This window comes from Cryptomeria japonica, chromosome 7 (assembly GCF_030272615.1).
Source record: "Cryptomeria japonica chromosome 7, Sugi_1.0, whole genome shotgun sequence".
Classification (NCBI taxonomy): domain Eukaryota; kingdom Viridiplantae; phylum Streptophyta; class Pinopsida; order Cupressales; family Cupressaceae; genus Cryptomeria; species Cryptomeria japonica.
The window spans coordinates 252,542,035-252,562,943 of NC_081411.1; the positions used below are offsets into that span (position 1 = coordinate 252,542,035).

At 35.8% G+C, this 20,909-nt stretch overlaps 1 protein-coding gene across 1 annotated transcript; it reads right to left on the minus strand.

Annotated features, from left to right (window-relative positions):
- Nucleotides 1–9,216: 9,216 nt before the first annotated feature.
- Nucleotides 9,217–10,239, minus strand: LOC131054485 (ethylene-responsive transcription factor ERF056). The gene has a single exon (XM_057989015.2). It carries the CDS (start codon nt 10,237–10,239, stop codon nt 9,217–9,219), a length of 1,023 nt encoding a protein of 340 aa, XP_057844998.2.
- Between the last annotated feature and the right edge of the window lie 10,670 nt (nt 10,240–20,909).

A 20,909-nucleotide genomic window follows, 5' to 3' on the forward strand; every position in this document is an offset into this window, starting at 1 on the left:
TGGCTGCATTATCAGTCACGATTTTGAATGGAACACCAAATCTGGAAATAATATTCTCCTTGAGGAATCTACACACTATCTCAAAAGTAGTGTTCTTTACTGGTATTGCTTCCACCCACTTGGTGAAATAATCTGTAGCAGTAAGGACATACGAATGACCTGCACTTGAAGAAGGATTGATCGCACCAATGAAATCAATGCCCCATTGACGGAAAGGCTCTTCAACAATAATTGGCTTCAATGGTAATGCCGCAAGCTTTTGTTTGCCCACAAACTGTTGACAATGTATACATTTGCGCACCCATCTAAAAGCATCTTGAAAGAGAGTAGGCCAATAATACTTAGCTCTCAAAATTTTGTGAGCAGTCACTGGTGCAAAAAAATGACCACCACAAGCCTTGTCATGGAAATATTCCAGTAATTTGGTTTGTTGTGCTCTATCAACACAACAGAGGAAAGTACCATCAATTGCTCTTTTGTACAAACCAGTATCCCATAATACAAAGTTCATAGCTCTCAGCTTGATACTTCTTTTTTCCTTGAACGACAAATGTTGTGGACATTCACCATAAGTCAAGAAAAATGCAATATTAGAGTACCATTCATTAGTAGTACTGACAAACAACACCTTGGGAAGATCTTCAGAATCATCCAATTCTCTCTCTTCTAGAATACTTTCCACCATCAGCTAACAAAGTCCTCTTCCTCGAACAAGCTTTGTAGGCTCAATCTCCAAATCATACTCTTGGATTTTAGCAATCCAATTCCCTCTTTTTGTGCCAAACTCCTATTGTGTTAAGATAGACTTGACTGATGTATCAGGAACTAACACAACAGTATGAGAATTCAAAATGTAAAAATGGAAGTTCTTGACTGCTTTAACAACCGCATAGGCATTATTCTCAATAGAGGAATACTTGAGTTCATGAGACTTTAAAGGAAAACTCAAAAAAGCAATAGGAGATTCAATCTCTTCTGAGTTCTTTTGCATCAGAATAGCCAACATAGTATGCTCGGAAGCATAATTATACATGATGAACTCCTTGGTGTAGTTGGGACTTACCAACACGAGTGCATGAGCAATTGCATCTTTGATATCATTGAATGCAGTTTTGCCTTCTGAATTCCAATGGAAAGGAGTCTTTCCTTTCATCATATCCACAATATGACGAGTCTTTTCTGCAAAGTCGGGAATGAATCTCTGCAAAAAATTTACCTTACCAAAGAAGGAATGAACAACAGTCTTATTGGATGGAAAAGGGAGATTATGAATAGATTTAACCCTCTCAGGATCAATTTTTATCCCCTCCTTGGAAACAATATGACCAAGGTTTTTTCCCTCTGTCACCCCAAATATTGACTTCTTGGGATTAAGGGAGATGCCATGTTTGCAACATCTTTCAAGAACATCTTGTAAGTGAAAAAGGTGATTCTCATGATCTTTAGAAAAAACAGTAAGATTATCAAGATACACTATAATATACCTTCCCACGATACTGTGGAAAGCCAAGTCCATAGCTCGTTGGAAAGTAGCCCCTGCATTGATCAACCTGAAAGGCATTATGTGGTAGGAAAATGTACCCTATGGAGTAGTAAATGCAGTCTTATGTTGATCAGGTTCACTAACCTCAATCTGATTATATCCCAAAATCCATCTAACATAGATAGCATCTCGGACCCTGTTACCGTTTGCAAAACTTGATCCATTATTGGCAATGGATAATTGTCCTTGAGTGACATTTGATTAAGATTTTTGAAATCAACACAGATACATATTTTTCCATTCTTCTTATGCACCGACACTATATTTTCCAACCATGTTGAATGATGGATGGGAAAGATAATCCGAGCATCAAGTATTTTTTGAATTTCAGAAAGAATGGTATTTGAAATTTTTGGATTGTATTGGCACTGCTTCTGTCTGAAAGGTTCTACACCAAGCTTGAGGGGAATGTCATGCTGCACTTCCTTGGGTTGAAAAGATTTTAGATCATCATATGAATATGCCAAGACATCACGGTTTTGGCACAAAAGTTTGATAAACTGATCTCTTTCATCTGAAGTGCAATTATTGCCAATGTTGACAAACTTTGGATCTTCATCTGAACCAATATTATATTTCTCATAACTCATTGAAGATACAAAATTTTCTTGTTGTCACCTCTTAATATAATGGTCATGTTTATCAAAAAGCTTCTCAAGAGAAACCAAGCCCTTAGGAATCTTATTTCCTTTCAGCTGAAGAATATCTTCATCCAGCTCAGATGAGGTTTCTGACATCGAATCCACTGAAGAAGAAGAAGAAGATTTACTTCCTTCAAAATACAAATTGTTGAAACTATCCTCAGCTTGCAAGAAATTGTTAATCTGCTTGTCATCATTAAAGATCTACCAATGATCCCAGTTGTCAGGCACACTAGGTCTTCATATTAACTCAATAATATATTTATCCTCACCAAAGTCAAGATGAGGAACCAACAAAGTAGCTGAAACAACAAGGGAATCAACCCGATCATTACACTCATGAGGCACAACTGAGATGTTAAAAGAATCAAAATCTTCAATATTTTCTCACACCAAATTGCGGTAATGCTTGAGTTTATCATTCTTAGTTTGATATATATTTCTCACTTGACAAACAATTAATTTTGCATCATCGTGGGCATGAAGATTTCTGATTCCTCTTTTCAATGCAATGCTCATCCCTAACAAAAGTGACACATATTAAGCCGTATTGTTAGTATTAGCAAATTGCAACTTGAAAGAGTAAGGGAAGATCTCTCCCTTAAGAGATATAAGAACTACGTCATCCCCAGATCCGTTTGTAGCATAGCTACCATCAAACTAAAGAGTCCACACATCATTCAAACTGTCATTTTCATTGGAATGATTAGTACTGTCTTCATCCAAAATGGATGCATTATCAAAAGAAAAATTGTCATCTTCTTCCATAGGAGAAGATGAACTCTCCTCTTGTGTAGGTGAAGAGTGAAACTCTTCTTGTTGAGAAGGTAATAGAGTAATTTCATCAACAACAGGAGATGAGACTTCTTCAACCATAATATATGAACTGGAAGACCCATCTTCCGATGCTTGATCTAGATTAGTATCAACAAATTTTTCATTTGCTGAAAGTAGTGAAATGTCAGAGCTACTAGAAGGATAATCTTCAGCAAATTCTGAAATTTCATCTATATGGGGCTAATAATTCCCGAAACCTGAAGATTCAAAAAGAATCTGAGCATGGGGATCATTAGACTTGACAACTGTGTACTTGGTTTCTCTTTTAGTTATTAACTTCTGCACAACACCTTTGACAGGTATTCTTGCTTCCGTCATATCCATATTGAGTTTTCCCCCAACATCTTTGCAAAAATTACGGCCAAGTAACATTCCATATGACGCAGGAGTGTCAACTACCAAAACAATTATCTTTATTTTATTATCCAGAAAAGCTGCAAATGCAAATTGGGCATCTTTGATTTGCCCAATAAGAGGCACTTGTTTGTTTTCCATGGAATAACAATGACCAAAAGTTTTGGTCAAGGTCAGCCCCAAAGCTTGAGCAACTTTTGTGGGCTTGACGTTATCAGAAGCACCAGAATCCAAGACACAATTACTCAATTGACAACCATTGATCAACAGGGAAATGTAAAAAGGTTCTATCTTTCCTTGGGTGGTAGATGGAATGGTCACCAAATGATTGGGAAAATTCTTGGGTTCTTGTGGGGCAGTATTTTCAAGTATAGGACGAGTTTCCTTACTTTTAACAAAGTCAGCTAACCTATCAAATTGATCAGGATTAGCTTGTAAATATTCAACTTCGGACATTTGAATCTTAGTCTTCCTAGCGTGGTCAATAATATTGAAATCTTGAAATGAACCAGCTAGAGAGGGATTAACATTGTCCAATTGTGGTTTGGGGTTAGGCATAGTGGGCTTGGAATCAATAGAAGAAGCAAAAGGGGGATTTTTGTTACTTACTTAACTTTTTGCTGCATCCTTTGGAATGTAGGGCAGCGGTGTTCCTCTTTTAGCAATAGTAACAGGTGGTTGTAAATCACTTGTGACCTTTGCAACTTCATCTTGTTGAGCCAACCGAGTTTGAGATCTTGTCATTACAGTAAATGCTTGACTATGAGTCCTTTCGGTAGAAACAGAGTCATCATAGTGCATATAACATATAGTAGAGTCGCCAGTTACATCTTCTTCTTCTTCTTGTTGAGGAAGAGCAACATCATTAGACTGATAATCAAAATAAGAAGACTCATTTTGATCTGTCTCATAATAGCCAACTACTGCATTTGAAGGTGGTGGTTCAAGCACAAGCCACTCAGGAGGCGGTGGTAACTTGGGTTGATTCTTAGCAGCATAACTGGCAACAACATTATGATACGTCTGTCTTGGGATATCCTTGTATGGTGCGGGGTAGGAATTCTGAGATACTTTCTTCTTTAAAGAAAGAAGTTCATTTGCTAATTTTTGCACCATTGGATTGGTAGAACTAGAAAACGAACCCTCCATATGTGAACCTCCTTTGGACCGATTAGAATCCTTTTTTATTTTACCAGCTAGGATCAAATCGTCCTCAATTGTAGCCATTGATTGAGCAACTTCTAAATCAGTAGGAGATGCTCGCCTTAAGAAGAAAATAACCTCGGGCAACTGAGTATTAATGAAAAATCACTTGGGATTCTCAAGAGTAGGTTTAGAATTGATAGGAATTCTATTTGCTAATTTATTGAACCTAGCATTGAATTCATGCATGCCTTCATGGGTATCCTTCTTCATTTGGGTCAATTGGGCTAGCAAGGCGTGTTCATCTTCCACAGGCTTGAAATGTTCATCGAACTTGTCTCTCAACAAGTTCCAAGAAACAATCGAACCAACAACAAGATTGAAAAACCAATCGACTGCAATACCTTGAAGAGTCTCTATGAATAAACGAACATCAACATCTTGATGTTCAACTCCAAGAACACCACATGCCATATAGAAAGATTTGACATGTTCATCAGGATGCTTCTTTCCATCTCCATAGAACTTGGGAAGATTTTTACGGGAACCTTGAGGAAGTGGATGAAGAGGTGGGGTTAAGGCCAAAGGACCAAAAGCTACTCCCCACGGACCGGGAAGAGGAGGTGGAGGTGGATTAGCGATACTAGATAATGAAGATATCTGTGGTTTGAAAAAGAAAGAGGAATTTTCACTTGGGATAGACTTTTTCTTCTTTGAAGGAGGGTAACTTGTGGTTCGTGAAAGGGAGGATGTACTAGTGAGCAAATGGAATCTATCTCATTCAGTAGGAGATATTTCTTCAGGATGTTCACCTCTCCTCCGACAAACATAAACACGCAAACCTTCCAGCTTAAAGAAATCAAAATATTTTCAAGCTCTTATCAACAGGAAACCCAAGAAAATTTATTTCTTCTTCTAAAATCATCAAGACACTAGTATTCAAACGAAAGTGTGAGGCTTCCCAATGCGTCTGTGTCCCCAACAGAGTCGCCAAAAAACTGTTGGTGGCTCGGATGGGCCAAACAAATTTATACCAGAGATTCTAAGATAGAATTAACAAGGTACTTCAAATCTCTCTCTCCCCAGTAGAGTCGCCAAAAAACTATTGGTTGAAAATTTTGTACACTTGGGGAAATATACAAAATTGTGGTTTCAACCACAGCGTGTGAGTAAAACTCTCCTAATTAAGGGAAGGCTCCCCCTATCTAACTACAACTTTGAAAATAAAATAGGATGGGAGAGCAATCTTTCTTCTTCTTTCAAGAAAGACAATATCTTTTTCTCTTCATAGAAAAGGATAGTGATTGAATATTAACAGCAGTAATCACTTTCAAATGAAATGAGAGAAAGGAAATGAAGTTTCTTGAAAGTGCAAAGACTTTCGTCGCTTCCTTTGGGACAAGACAACAATATCAAGCTCAAAGACTTGATTATATGAAGTCATATCTACCCTTTTCTATACTAATGCTATAAAAGACAAGTTATGACAACTCAAAGACTGAAATATCTTATTATTTTCTTACTAAAACAATGAGAAGTAGTGTAAGCTCAAAGAATCACAACTATTTCACACAAAATCTACTTCTAAATTGTGTTTAAGAACAAGTGTAAGAGCAAATCTTACAACTTTTTCCAATAGAACTTCTACTTTAACTAATTTAATCTTCAATACTTGCAGCTCAAAGACTGCAAATCAAATTCGATTAAGCTCTCAAAGAAACACTTGCAAAGAAGGAAATATGGAACACCAACTCAAGAATGTAGCACAAAGACTCAAAGCTTGAGTAATTTTCTTCTATTCATATCAAACTTTCAATTTACACATAAAAGCTCAAAGACTTCTTTGCTGCAAATTTGACAGAGTTTTTGCTTGCTTTCAAAAAGATAAAAATTACAATATACCCTTCAAGTACATTTATAGAAGAGGATCCTTGAGAAAAAGGTGGGAGGATCCTAACTAACTTGAGAGATTCTCTCAACCACCAAGACTTATTCAATAACTAACTAAGACTTCAATAACTAACTAAGACTTATTTCAACTACAGTCCTAATTGAACACAACTTGTAGTTGCTTTACATGTAATTACAAAAGTGCAAGTAATGAGTTAACTTGCGTTTTACAAAAAGACTTCTACATGTAACTTGTCAAAAGAATAACCTACAACTAAAGATTACAAAAGTGGAAAAAATACAACTAATTGTAGAAAAACACTTAAGTTGCAGCACGTGAAGATACGAATCCTTTAAACTTCTGAATGGTCATTTGTAGTTCCTTAGGATCTAGTTCATGACTGTTCTCAGCAACAACGATGGTCTTCACGATAGTATCATGACACCGGAGGAGCACAGAGTTGTTTTTATCGAGGATGGACTGGATTTCATGCAAAAAGACTTGGTGTTTCATCAACATTTGAATTGAAGTGGCCGAGAATTGTTCGCTCCTCCATTCATTATGAATCCTCATCTGTAAATCAACAAGAACTTCTTCTTTTGGAATCATCTCTCCATCCTAACTTAATATGTTGCAGGAGGCCCTTTCACAATGTGAGACAATATCTCGGAAAACTTCACTCCGGAATCTCGTTGCATCACCAATCTCTTCAATGATGGATTTAAGAACAAGGACCTTGTTTTCTAGAATCTCTTCAAATTCCAAGTACATGACCTTGGAAGAGATGATGGCATGCTCCTGTAGAACATTCAACTGTTGTTGAGGCATGGTACGCCAGATTGTCAAACTATTTTCAACACTTTCTAGATCCTTTTTGAAAGTATCGAAAGTATGATCCAGTTTCTCCTCAATGGTTTCCAGCTTAGACATCATCTGAAAAATGTCTTTCATCACCTATGCACATAGATCATGAAGCTGATCAACCCAAGAATCCAATGCTTGTACCTTCTTAGTAGCCCTTTCCACTCCACGAATTGATTCTTGGGAACCGAAAGAACCTATGGAGTTACTCCCTTCAGCGAGAGGTTTTGTGATTTTATGAACAAATGCCATAAGTTGTCAGTTTTCCTCTTCTAGCTTATCTTTCTTTCCTAGAAGTTCGTCATACCACTTTACCAATGAAGCTATAGAAAACTGAGCATCATGTTTAATCACCTCATGCATTTTCTTACCCAATTCTATCCTTGCAACTTTGTAATCAATAGCTGACATTTCTTCAAGTGGCTTATCTGCAATGGGTTCAATAATTTTAGCTACCTTCATCTTGTTGTTGTCAACAGTTACTTTGGAGATAGTCTTGGCCTTTTTAGCAACCTTGGATCTAGACTCTTTTAGTTGTTGATAATCAAAGGCATCAGGCGAGATTTCTTGCTTCTTCCTTTTTGGAGTAAAATAACTAAGCTATGGAGGTAAATCCATTTGTTCCCCTTCAGTAGCAGCTGTAGCCAAAGGAGAAGCAGTTTCTATTTGAATAACTATGGTCATCCGCAAAGGAATATTTGTTTGGACAGCGACCATGGTTTGCTCAGTTACTAATGGGCATGAAGATTGCCTCATAAACTCATCAAAATCAGAAGTGGAAGTATCAATTTTTGACAGCTGGATACAAGTAGGAATATCCTCAGGAACTTCCATTACACTCTCTTGTTGATGATCAGGAGATGGCTTGTATGCTGAAATGGGAATCGCATTCTGAGGAGATTCATCCAAAAGCAAATCAGGAGGAGAAAGGGGCGTCTCAATGGAAACTTGAGGAAGAATCTCATGAGGTGAGTATGAAACTAGAGACTTAGGAGCATCATCAGATTGCTGCCCTTCTTCTGGATTATCTAGATCAACCACCTGAACATGAAATCGTGATTTTTTCTTCCCACGAACTGTCGTATCCTCAGGAGGAAGCACTACTGCCCTACTAACTCACAACTTGATCCTTGTGCCCGAAGATGATACACCTTCCTTGTTGTCATCCTGAATCTCAGAGTTATGAATTTTAACAATCAACATAAAAGGAACATGTAAACATCACAAGACAACCCCACATTTGAAGGATAACACAAGTCAAATCTCATGCTGACCAAGAAAGTACAACAAAACCTATAACAATATTTGACCCAACATAAAGATAACACAATAGATAACAACACTATAAATTAGTTAAGAAATCAAATGTAGGCCAACACATTCTATAGAGTTAAGTGATGAGTCCACTTATATTTATAAGATAAGAAGGAATTTGCCCAACCATTTTGTATGTTATATATTGTTAAAGTTAGTCACTTAAATTGTAGATTGAAACTTTCTTTTATTATTAGAAATACTGAATTCATATATTAAGACATCTAAACAATTGAATTTAAATAGAGAAGATCTTGAAAAAAATTGTAATTCAATTAAAATGATTTTATTACAAAATCTAGATACATCTATTTTTATATAGTATTTAAAAGCATCCAAATCATATTTAATCAATAACATTCAAACTTTTTTAAAAAATGTAATTATTTAAAGAATTTATTAAAAATAATGATCACAGGTGTTGTGTTAAATACCTTGAAGGCTATCTATAATACAAAATTGATAATCTAATAGAAAAAAGATTATTCATATAAACATTATGTGACTTTAGCCATACATAGATCCATCTAAGAAACCCCACAATCAAAAGAAAACAACTGATTTGGAACTCACTCAAAACCTGTGATAAGAGATCAGCAGAGAACTAAGACAGCAATATAAAAATATTGGGTTCAGAAAGTCCATAGGCTTTCCTCTTGTTCAATCCACGCCTCATCAGGTTGAATCTTCCTCTTTAGGAATGCCATGACACTCTTATGTAGGCCTCCTGTAGAAATTCCATCCGCCTTCGCCAAGAACACGGGGGACTCATACAAACCTATTTCCCAATCAAATGAAATGGGGGATTCCAGTTCATTTCTGTAACCATATACCTCTTCAAAAACGCTATCTAAAGAGGCTGATGATTCACCCAATAACTCATGGGTTTTCTTCCTGTAATTCGGACTCGAACCTAATACTTCTGATTCATGAGACCGTAACACACCATTATTGAAATCAGCACCCACTGAGAAACCCTTCTGGATGGTAGTTTTAGGGTTCAATTCCACCATCCTCTCCAAAGCTTCCACATACTCAATTACTGCCGGTTCCGGTAATTCAGGAATAGGTAACTCTCTTTCCTTGCTATGATTTGCAAGAGGAATTTTAACAGATTCCTCTTTCCAATTCTGAGCGCAGGAGCTACAAGATTCACTTGTATTTGACACTGACTGAAGAGAAACATTCACCTTGTTCGTAGAGTCATCGGTGATAATGGAACCTGCAGGGAAATTGAGCTTGGCCTTTTTCCCTCTGATCTTCTGAGCTTCACGATCATAGACCATTGCAGCCTCCTTTTTCGCTCTGATCTTCTGAGCCTCACGATCATAGACCATTACAGCCTCCTCCGGTGAGTTGTAAGTTCCCAGCCAAACTCTGATTCCCTTGATGGGGTCTCTAATCTCTGCAGCCCATTTGCCAGAGGGACGCTTCCTCAGCCCTCTGTGAATAGGAATCGCCTTCCTCTTCTTTTCCTTAGCTTTCTCTACCACACTTTTCTCCTCCTCTTTGGGGCAATGGAATCCTGTCGCATGACGTTGCTCAGAGGGGACTTCACCAAGATGATACTCTAAAAATTTGTCAAAGCTCATAGATGGGTCTCTAGAAGTAGCTTTTGGGCTATTAGATTTTGATAATACGCTTTCTCCACACATTGTATTTAGGTAAATAAAATCAACAGGGGATCTCTAGTTGTTTGAACGACAAAACAAGGGATCATTTAAACCTGCAGACTTCCCCTTCTTCCTCGAGTTTATAAACGAAATCTAAGGCCACTGGATATGAATAATTCCTTGGATTAAAAAACTAAATTATTAGCAACTTGTCGGAGATATAGCCATTGGATTAGTGTTCGGGACCACTCTACACTGATATTTTCTCTTACTATTTGTTGGTAGGTATGTGAGCTCACTGGTGTGGACTGGAAGGTTGAGTTGTTGAAAGATATTTATATTAATGATATTGGATTTTCATAATCTAGTGTCAATATTTGTAGTTTCTGAATTCAATTGTATATAAATTTTTTCATGAATGGAAAAACTTCTGTTCCATTCAATACTACCAAGGTCCCTCTTTAATTTATTTGTGAAAAAAGGAAGATCTGGAAGGACATGACAGGAGATTTGAAATTTTTTAATAAGTGAACTGTTTCAATTAGAAGAAAAAGAGAATATCCTTAAAAATATAAACACAATAGAATCAAGAAACAGCAATAAATAGTATTATAAATTGTGAAAAACTGATATCATCAATATCTCTAAAGTTTATAATAAATAAATCCTATATTTAAAATTACTAACCTAATTATTGAGCTATCAATTCCTCAGATTATATGGATAGATTTGCAAAACAATAGTTTTGCAAGTTGCAATGTTTCACATAACTTCCACTTGCTGAAAAGCAGTCATTCTGAAACTCATAAACCACGGATACGCCCCTTGTTTATATTCTAAAAAAATGAACAGTTTATTGAATTTTAAACGAGATATGGTGTAATACAACTTTTTTTGGGTCTATAATTGCTTTTTTTTCCCCTCCGGGTGGTAAAGGACAACAGATGGGATAAAGAAAACAGATTGGAGAAGTGCGCAAAGGAGAAGAAATCAGATTGGAAAAGGACATTTGTTGACTTGGGAAGAAATGAGAACCATGAGATGTATAAACGTATATTTTTATCCAAACAGTAACAACTAATGATTTTATTAATTGTTCTAAAATAGCAGCAATTATGGAAGATTATTATGATTTTCTTCGTTTGTTCCAAATTATGGAAAACTATTATGATTTAATTTTTTTTTTTGGAATAATAATATTTGTAAAACATTCGATATAAAGGGATTATATATATGTTGATTGAATGGTATGTTCAATGAATTCATTTATTAAAGATTGTTTTTTAATCTTTTTATTTAATATATAAAAGTTGTATTAAATTTTAAGATTGTGGATAGGGCTCTTAATTTTAAGAATAATAACGTTAAAAGTTCTGATAAATTCTTATTTTTTTAATATGTGTAGATATTACTATTTATAAACTAATATTATACATATCCATAAAAAAGGGTGAGGAAGAAGTGGGAATCTAATGTTGAAACATAGATATCATCCAAAATAAAAACTTAAAATAGGTTGTAATATAGAAAGTACTAAAGATTGGCATCCCAAGAAGAATGTGATCTATGGGAATTTGACTTCCTTGGATGACTCCCAATGGTAATTTATTAAATTTTCCCTTGTGTTAGCTTGGATATCACATGCATTCTAAGGATAGAATGAGGTTAATTGCCATGTTTCCTTTGCTCCGTTTCCCAATGATATCCCACTTGGTAAATTGTCAAGGAAAAAATTATGACCTCACCACCAAGCTAGCAATCAAAATACAAAAGTGAGGGAAAATCATAGAGGTGGTCCATTTTCCTCCAGTATATTAAAGAGTGTAGAAACTTGGAGATATCATTTATAGAGATCAAAAGTGGTTAACTTCTCAATTCAATGGTTTCAAGATCACTTGTAGAAGCCTCATGTCAAATCTCCACCAAAATTTTGCACGTAGGGGCAAACAATTCTGACGCACTAGGCTTAAGTCATTTTTAATGGTCATGGACTACAAAACACCTACAAAAAACAAGGTATCTTGTATGCAAATTCATCTTCCATTCTCAATGGTTAGCATGCATGTTAGAGACCTCAAACAAAAAGGGATTTTGGGTAAGTTTCACAACTTTCTCCTCGATAAAGATGTTTGTCAACAATGGTGTAGTGTAACTTAAATTATATACTTTTACAATTTCAATCCCACTTTAGACCCACTTTGGTAGTTATGTGTGGTTCTTGTCTGTTTGTGCTCAATTTTGAGACAATTTATGGAAGCTCAAGATAATCTCTTGTATAATCACCTTTTTATGGCCTAGAATTCTTAGACTAGGACACCTAATACTCCTATCTAACTATTTTTCCCCAAATTCAAAATTACAATGGTTGGTTTTTTGAGTAGTACGAAAGTTGTATATAAATAAAACTCTCTCTCTCTCTCTCTCTCTCTCTCTCTCTCTCTCTCTCTCTCTCTCTCTCTCTCTCTCTCTCTCTCTCTCTCTCTCTCTCACACACACACACACACACACATTTGAATATATATTAACTATTATGTCATACAAGAATAGTTCCTGAGTACAATTTTAGTAGTCAAGCACAACTTTTTAATCAAGGAGTCAAGCATTCAAGTTTAGACCACTGTTTTAGCAATCATGATCAAGATTTATGTGTTCCTCCATGATAAAGGCATGCATTAACATCAATCAAGCAACATTATTCTTTGTGTGAGACTTCAAGGTAATGGTTTTACATGTAGGTAATATTTATCATTTCAAGCATTTCCATCAAGGTTTATAGCCTCTATCCTTTCCCAGGACAAGCTCTATTTTCATTCTAACATTGTTGTAGTGGAGATGGAAACACTAACATCAGTTTTGGCTTAGGAAAGACTCTATATAGAACAACCTTTTTCTACTCTTTCCATGTGTGTAGGTACGAATTCAACCATAGAGAAGACACAAGTGTACAAAGTAGACTAAGATAGATAGTCCCGGATTTTCAACAAGTAAAAAACCCTTGGACTAAATTAAACTACTCCACCATTTAACACTTTTTGGTTGAATTTTGAAGGGGTGCATCTATAGAGATTTTTAATCTAGGATTTGAAACCTTCTATTGATGAAGACACCTTCAAACTAAGGTTTCCTACTCCTTTCTTTGATATATCCTTCTCCAGATTGTAGCTACAAGTTCCTCTCTATATATCTCATTTCTATATTTGAGCTTTGGTGTTGATTTATAGTTATGTATCAATCTATTTGTGCTATTTATTACCAATTTTACTATAATTTTACCTATGCATTGCATATTCATATAAAATCACATCATATCATATTAAAAACATATTAAAAAAGGGAACAATTAATCAAAGTGTTTAGCTCTCCTTTACGATTTAAGTTGAACCTTGTTGGTTGCTCTCCAATGAATAATGAATGAAATGGAAACAGTGAATGAATAAGATCATAGTTTTTATGCCTAGGGCTAAAGCCCTCAAACAAAAAGTGCTTTTGGGTAAGTTTCACAACTTTCTCCTTGATAATGATGTTCTTCAAGAATGGTGTAGTGTAGTAAATTGTATACCTTTATAATTTGAAACTCACCTGGACCCAATTTGGTGGTTATGTATGGTTCTTTTTTGCTTGTTCTTAGTTTTGAGATATTTTCTAGAATCTTAGTGCAATCTCGTGTGCAATGACCTTCTTATGGCTTAGAATGCAAGGGCCAAGACACCTAATTCTCTTATCCAATTATTTTCCCCAAATTTGAAGCTACAATGGTCATCTTTGCAAGTAGCAAGAAGGTTTCATCTAAATACAACTCTCTCTCTCTCTCTCTCTCTCTCTCTCTCTCTCTCTCTCTCTCTCTCTCTCTCTCTCTCTCTCTCTCTCTCTCTCTCTCTCTCTCTCTCTTGAATTTGAATAACTAGTATTTATCAAGCTATACAAGAACCATTTCCACTCACACAATTTCAACAATCAAGCATAAATTGTTAATCAAGGAGTCAAGCATTCAAGTCTACACCATTATTTTATCAATCATGATCAAAACTTATGTGTTCCTCCATGATAAAGGCATGCATTAAAATCAATCAAGAAACATTAAGCTTTGTGTGAGACTTCAAGGTAAGGGTTTTACATTTTAGGTAACATTTATCATTTCAAGCATTTCCATCAATTTTTTTAGCTTCTATCCTTTTCGAGGAAAAGATCTCTTTTCATCCTAACATTGTTGTAGTGGAGGTGGAAACACCAACACAATATTTTATCTTAGTCAAGCACCTATATAGCACTACCTTTTTTCGCCCTTTTCATTTGTGTAGGTACAGATCTGACCACACTAGGTACAAGTGTACAAAGAAGACTAAGATAGGCAATCCTAGAGTTTCAACAAGTAGAAACTCTTGGACCTAATTTAAATACCCTAGTTTTAACATTTTTTAGTTGATTTTTAAAGGGACAAATCTATAGAACTTTCTGATTTGGGTTTTGAAACCTTTTTTTGATGAAAACATCTTCAAACTAAGGTACCCTACTCCTATGTTTAACTTATCCTTCTCTAGATTGTAGCTATAGGTTAACCCTCTATATCTCATCCTCGTATTTAAGATTATATGCTTATTTACAGTTCTATATCAATCTATTTATGCTATTCACTATCAAATTTTCCATCATTTTAGCTAGACATTGCATATTCATATAAAATCAAATCATTCCATAGCAAACAAACATTCAAAAAGAGAACAATTAATCAAAGTGTTTAGCTCTCCTCTAGGACATTAGTTAAATCTCGTTGGATGTTCCCTAGTGAAGAACAAATGAAATGGATATAGTGAATTTTAATAAGATCATAGTTTTTATTCCTAGGCTAAGGCTCTTATTTCCATCCAAATCATTTTCATGAATCCATCATAAGATTTCATTATTTTTTATTTGGATGTTTAAATATGAGTTTATTTTCATAAAATTTTCATATTCACATGTGCTTGTTTCTTAATTTTTTTGCTTTTGTGCTTACACTAGAATTAATTAATCACAATATTTTTTTTCATATTGCATAATTAAGTGGTTAATTGTTCATATATTGTTTTTGATTAAGGGAAAAGAAGGTTTTGAGGGGACCCAAAACCCCAGACAATAGGTTTTAAGGGGACCCAAAACCCCCTAAATGAACCAGCATCTAGACCCTAGCAAGAAACAACTGATCAAAAGATATACAGTGAATCCATACAACCAACCTCTACTGAAATGCCAACCACATGACAACATAGAGCAATACATATCAAGAAAGTCCTGAGCAAAGAAACAAGACTCTGAGGGTTTTGACTGGCACCCACAACCATAGAAAAGGGTTTTAAAATGGTTCCCACAACCTGGAAGACTCTGAGGGTATTTATTGGCACCCACAACCATACAAGAGGGTTTTAACAAAGATCCCACAACCTGAAAAATAGGCTCCCAAGCCCAGCACTCCTTAACCAAAAAGAAGTACCATAAGAAACCAAGGTGTGCCCTTTAAAATTGGTAGCTGGCACCCGGTTAGTCAAAAAAATAACTAACATAGGAGGGTTTTTATTGGCTCCCTCAACTAGGAGGAACAAGAACATGGTTGGAAACCAAAAGCTCTCCACAATCACCACATCAATAGGGATCAATGGAGGAAGAGAAATACTTAGCACATACTCAACCATCAAAATTATGAGGTTCTCAATAATGGGTTCTGATAGGCTCCCATAACCTAAAGAGCCAGGATAAATATCTCCTCTATAACCCAAGCAGTCCAGAAGAAGGACATCGCCATCCACCCTCCAGCACTACCCAAACTCTATAGAAGCACTCAACTCCATCTCTATAGGAGAGAAGTTGTCTCCAGCACCATCCGTCTTCGCCTCTGAAGAAGGAAGGGCCACCTCAATAAGGCAAGCTGGAGAAAACCCAGGCTGCATAAAGAGGGCATACCAAAATATTCTGCAAGCAAAGACATGACTAGACTAAAGAGGGAAACCCATCAACAAATCTTTAACAAAAATCGAGGGTGCAAAAAACAAATAGATCACTCCCACCCTCAGGACCTTCAGCCATGGCTCTAGGAAGAACACCTCCTCCTTGATAAAGAAAAGAGAAGCAGTGGGAAAAAAACCCCTAAAACCCATAACGACAGAAGCCATTACCTCAACAAGGAAGAGAGAACAGGAACAAAAAGGGGCCACCCCTACATTAAAACTAGCCTATGACACAACACAATAGGGAACCCCTGAAGCAGCAACCAATACCAAAGAGGGCATCATCAACGATCACATCCAAAGGAAAAGGAAGGGCAAAAGATCCACACTCGGGTCAATACAGCCATGGGGAGCCATCACTACCACACCCCACCAAGCGACCAAAGGAAATAGGCAAAAGAGACCTCTAGCCGTCAACAAGCTTGGCATAAAGGACAAAAACCTGTGCTCCCAAGCCCTCCCAATACGTGCATTAGACATAAACCTCCATCCAATCCACCAAGGAGCAGGGAAGAGAGAGGGGAAAAGGGATGACCGCTGAAACGCGAAGAAACCCCCGACATCCCGCTCTCCATCCAGGTCATTGTCCTCCTCCTCCTTTGCAACATCACCCACAACCCTAGCCACCCCTGCTCCTCGCGCGCACTCATCATATATTGTTATTTCACATAATTTAATCAGTTTCATTATTGTTATCATTCCACATTATTTGATTAATTGGTTAATTGACTGTATCATTTTAATTTACATTTTCAATAAATTTTCTTAATTAATTAGAGGCATTGAAATAACAAAGCAATTTCCTTCCCCTTGCCTCTCATTTTCCTCTCTTGTTTCCTATGAAAAATTATGTTGTTGGATCTTGTACTTGTTTACAAGTTTCATAACCAATCCTTTTGAATTTGAGATTCGTGTGAGAAGAAGTTACCGATTTATGACTTCCCATGTATTATCCTGTAATGATGACGAGCCTGAGTTACATATTAAATTTTTTTCACCACAAAAATTAGGAGAACCATCTTCACTCAATCCAACACACATCTTTCATAACATATCTAAAAAATAATTCTCTTAATGTTTCTCATAATGAGGATGACCATTCAATACAAGTGTCTAACAAACAATTGATGAAACTTGACAAGTAATTAAAAAAGCTTCAACAATTTGTGAGTAAAGATGTCTTGGTTGAAGAGGCAATCCCCTTTATTGAGAAGCTAAGAAATATGATACAATAGCTCACATAGTGGATGAAAACATTATGATATTGGCTAGTTGCACGAAAGTGCTTGGACATACCACTCTTACAAATCAAGTTGAGATACCAATACACCTACCTACAATAAATACCCAATATTCCTACATACACATCCTCTATCATGACTACTACTACACAAAATAGTATTGATATTTCTATATGGTGAAATTGGGAATTCAAATTATATATTGTAAAACTAACAAGATCCAACCATATAAAACCCTAGTTGTGCCCAAGAGCTCAATAAAGAACAAATAGTGGTTGTATGCCATTAGCATTAGGGTATTAGTTTTTCATTATTGGTTTAATAATCATCATTTGTTTGAAAAATTACAAGTTGAGAGTCCCCAAAAATATAAAGCTCTTGGATTCTCCACTGTACTATAATTCATAAACTCGTAGTTAATGCCTCATATTCTACAATATTGTTCATGCAGGGGAAGGATAACTGATATGATTTAGGAATAGAATCTCCTTGTGTGTGATGAATAATATGCATACTTCTACTCCATGTTGTGTAAATGATCTATCAAAATATAATTTTCATAATCTTGATTTTGTCACTATGAAGATGATTCATTTGGAAATTTTGATACAAGAGGAGAATCGTCGATCATTGGTGCATCTACAAGTTGATCTACAATGACTTGTCCTTTGATAGCTTTGGTGTCAATATAGTCAATGTTGAATTCACTTAACATCGTCACCCACTTAGCTATCATACCAATGAGAGTTTCTTTGTTGAGTAGATACCTTAATGGATCAATTCTTACCATGAGCTTTATTTTATGAGTTAGCATGTAATGACATAATTTTTGCAAGGAAAAAATTACAACAAGACATGCACACTCAATTGGAGTATAATTAAGCTAATATCATACCAGTCTGCGTTTGATGTACAATAGATGGCTCGTTTCTTCTTTCATGGTCTTGTTGTGCCAAAAGTTCCTAGACAATGCTTTTGTTGTTGCTGATATGTAGAGTAATAATGATTTTCTTTGAATTGGTGGCATAAGCACTAGTGGATTCTAGAGGTTAAAATGACATTGAACTAATATCATCGATGTTTTGTTTTTTGCTAAGCTAATAGCTGAGTAGGGCAAGCACGCTTTATATTAGTATCAAAATCTTCAGTATAGAGTTTAGCAGTTTGAGCATATACTATCACGACTCTCCTACTAGAGTAAACAAAATGGAGCAAGAACCACCTGACTAAACCTCAAAAAATACCCAAAGGGCTCCTATGGCAATTAGGAATACAATAAATAGTAGCCATATACCTACAAATCCAAATCAGAATAGCCAAAATAATACCAAAATGTGGTATAAATACAATTATATACTAATGACTATAAAAATATATTGATATCATCAATGTTAGAAATGTAAGTCCATCAAATAATACTAGGATGACCAAGGTAGGTGTCGCAACAATTGATGTAAATAGGAGGCCATTTGAACTTGATATAGGAATCAAGTTTTCTACCAAGCAAACATGAAGCAATTATTGGAAAATGAATAAAGTCTAATTCTTCAAGTGGTAAAAAAAATCAAAACAAAAAGTTATTGCTTGTTAAGTAGTCTCCTTTAGTTGCATCATGTAGTTTTTTTAACAAAATTTAACTTACATTTTCAGTAAAAGAGATAAGTGAGACACTAGAATGAATGACATTGTCCAAAGAATGGATATTTGTTTTCTCTAGTTGCCTTTTCCCACACTTATAACTTTGTATTTTGCCCATTGTTTGCATCATGTCTACCTTATATTATCAGAGCTTCATCCTTGACTTCTTCAAAAGTGTGCTTCTTGTAGATAAAGTTGAACCATTTCACTACACATTTTTTAATAAGACAATTAGTTGGATCCACAACTATTCTCAACACCCAACTTCTCCCCTCTTATTCTCCTCCTATTTGCCCTATCTATTTAACAATTGAGATTTCCCTATTTGAAATTGTGTTTAATTAAAAAGTAAAACATGTTAACCTTATTTACAAAATGCTACTCATAGAAAAGACATAACCAACTAGCAACCAAACAATGGCCAACAAAAAGAGACCCCTATTGGAAATTGTTATAGAAGCCATTCTTTGATATTTTTCTTTTTGTGATGCTATGTTAGAGTGGCCTCCTTTACTTTTTTACTTTTTTGAAATCTAAATATGTTGTAGAATGATAGGTCCACAAAGTAAAGACATTTCATGGATTAATTTTTTAATTTTTTTTTCATAATTTGAGTTTGTCTTGTTTTTCTCTTTTGATTTACACCTTATAAACTTGTATGAAAGCTACATTAAATTGAATAGGATTTCTCTTGGCCTACAACAAAATGTTTTCATACCAAAACTCAAATCATAGGTCCACACTTTATTTAATTATATAAAACAAAGAACTAACCTAAACAATTTTGTTCCCTTCCCTTATGTAATTAAGATGCATATATACTCTTTATCTTAATTTAAAAATTTCCCTAAATATATCATAATATGATCTTCTTTCTAAAATTCATTCGTCGCTCTACCATCACCGTATCTGTCGCGTGTTTTTCGGAGGGGAAACAGGAAGGAAAGAACCCACCTCTACTGAACATTCGGGAGAAAATCATACAAACAAAGAAAGAACAAATGGAAAATAGAATGTCTTTGAATATCGAGCTTGTTTACTCTTAAAGAATCCTGTGGATTTAGAAACATATCAAGAGTTAGTTTTAAAATAACGAGTTTTTGTGGTTTATTGGAAAGTTTGGGAGGTCTTTTAGGGATGCTTTCTTTGTTTCGAATAACAATGATTGAACAAGGATTCGATATAAAAGATGAGATTGTTTTTTGGGACCTGGTTCATAAGCACGATGCGGGAAAAATAAGAGAATGGAAACTCTAAGGTGTCTTATTTATATCGGAGGGCTCAAATGAGAAAATCCTGTGCCTTTAAGGGCGGACACAGGAGCAACGGCACTCTCAACTCATATGCATCCGCATGGCCGAATTACCTGCCATCTAATTCTAGTCTTGTTGGAGGGCTCTTTTTGATATCCGACAGCTTCTACGATTATTGAAATCCATGGCACAGTATGAGCTCTCTGATTGTTGCTGCATCATGGCGAATGGAGAACCAATGTGAGGCGCCTCAAAGATTTATTCTTTATCACAATGGAGAGCTTGCAGCGTCAATGGGGTCTTGTATTTCCACTGTGTTGCATGCTCGGATCGTCCTGTGCAAGTACAAGAGTTTGGTGATGAGCCCCCGTGTTTTGAAAAAGCTGTGATGTACCGCAGAGGCCTGCGGCACATGTCGTTGCCCAAAAAATATGGCGTTGTTCGACTTGATCTGTTGCAAAGCGCGAAAATTTTGCAACATAGCTGAAAGCCAGCGGATCATCGATGGGATTCGAACTACAAAAGTCACTCTTGTTTGCCGAACAGGCCCAAGGTCATTTAAGAATGAATCTATGGTTGCAGTGAAGACATGTTTATGAAAA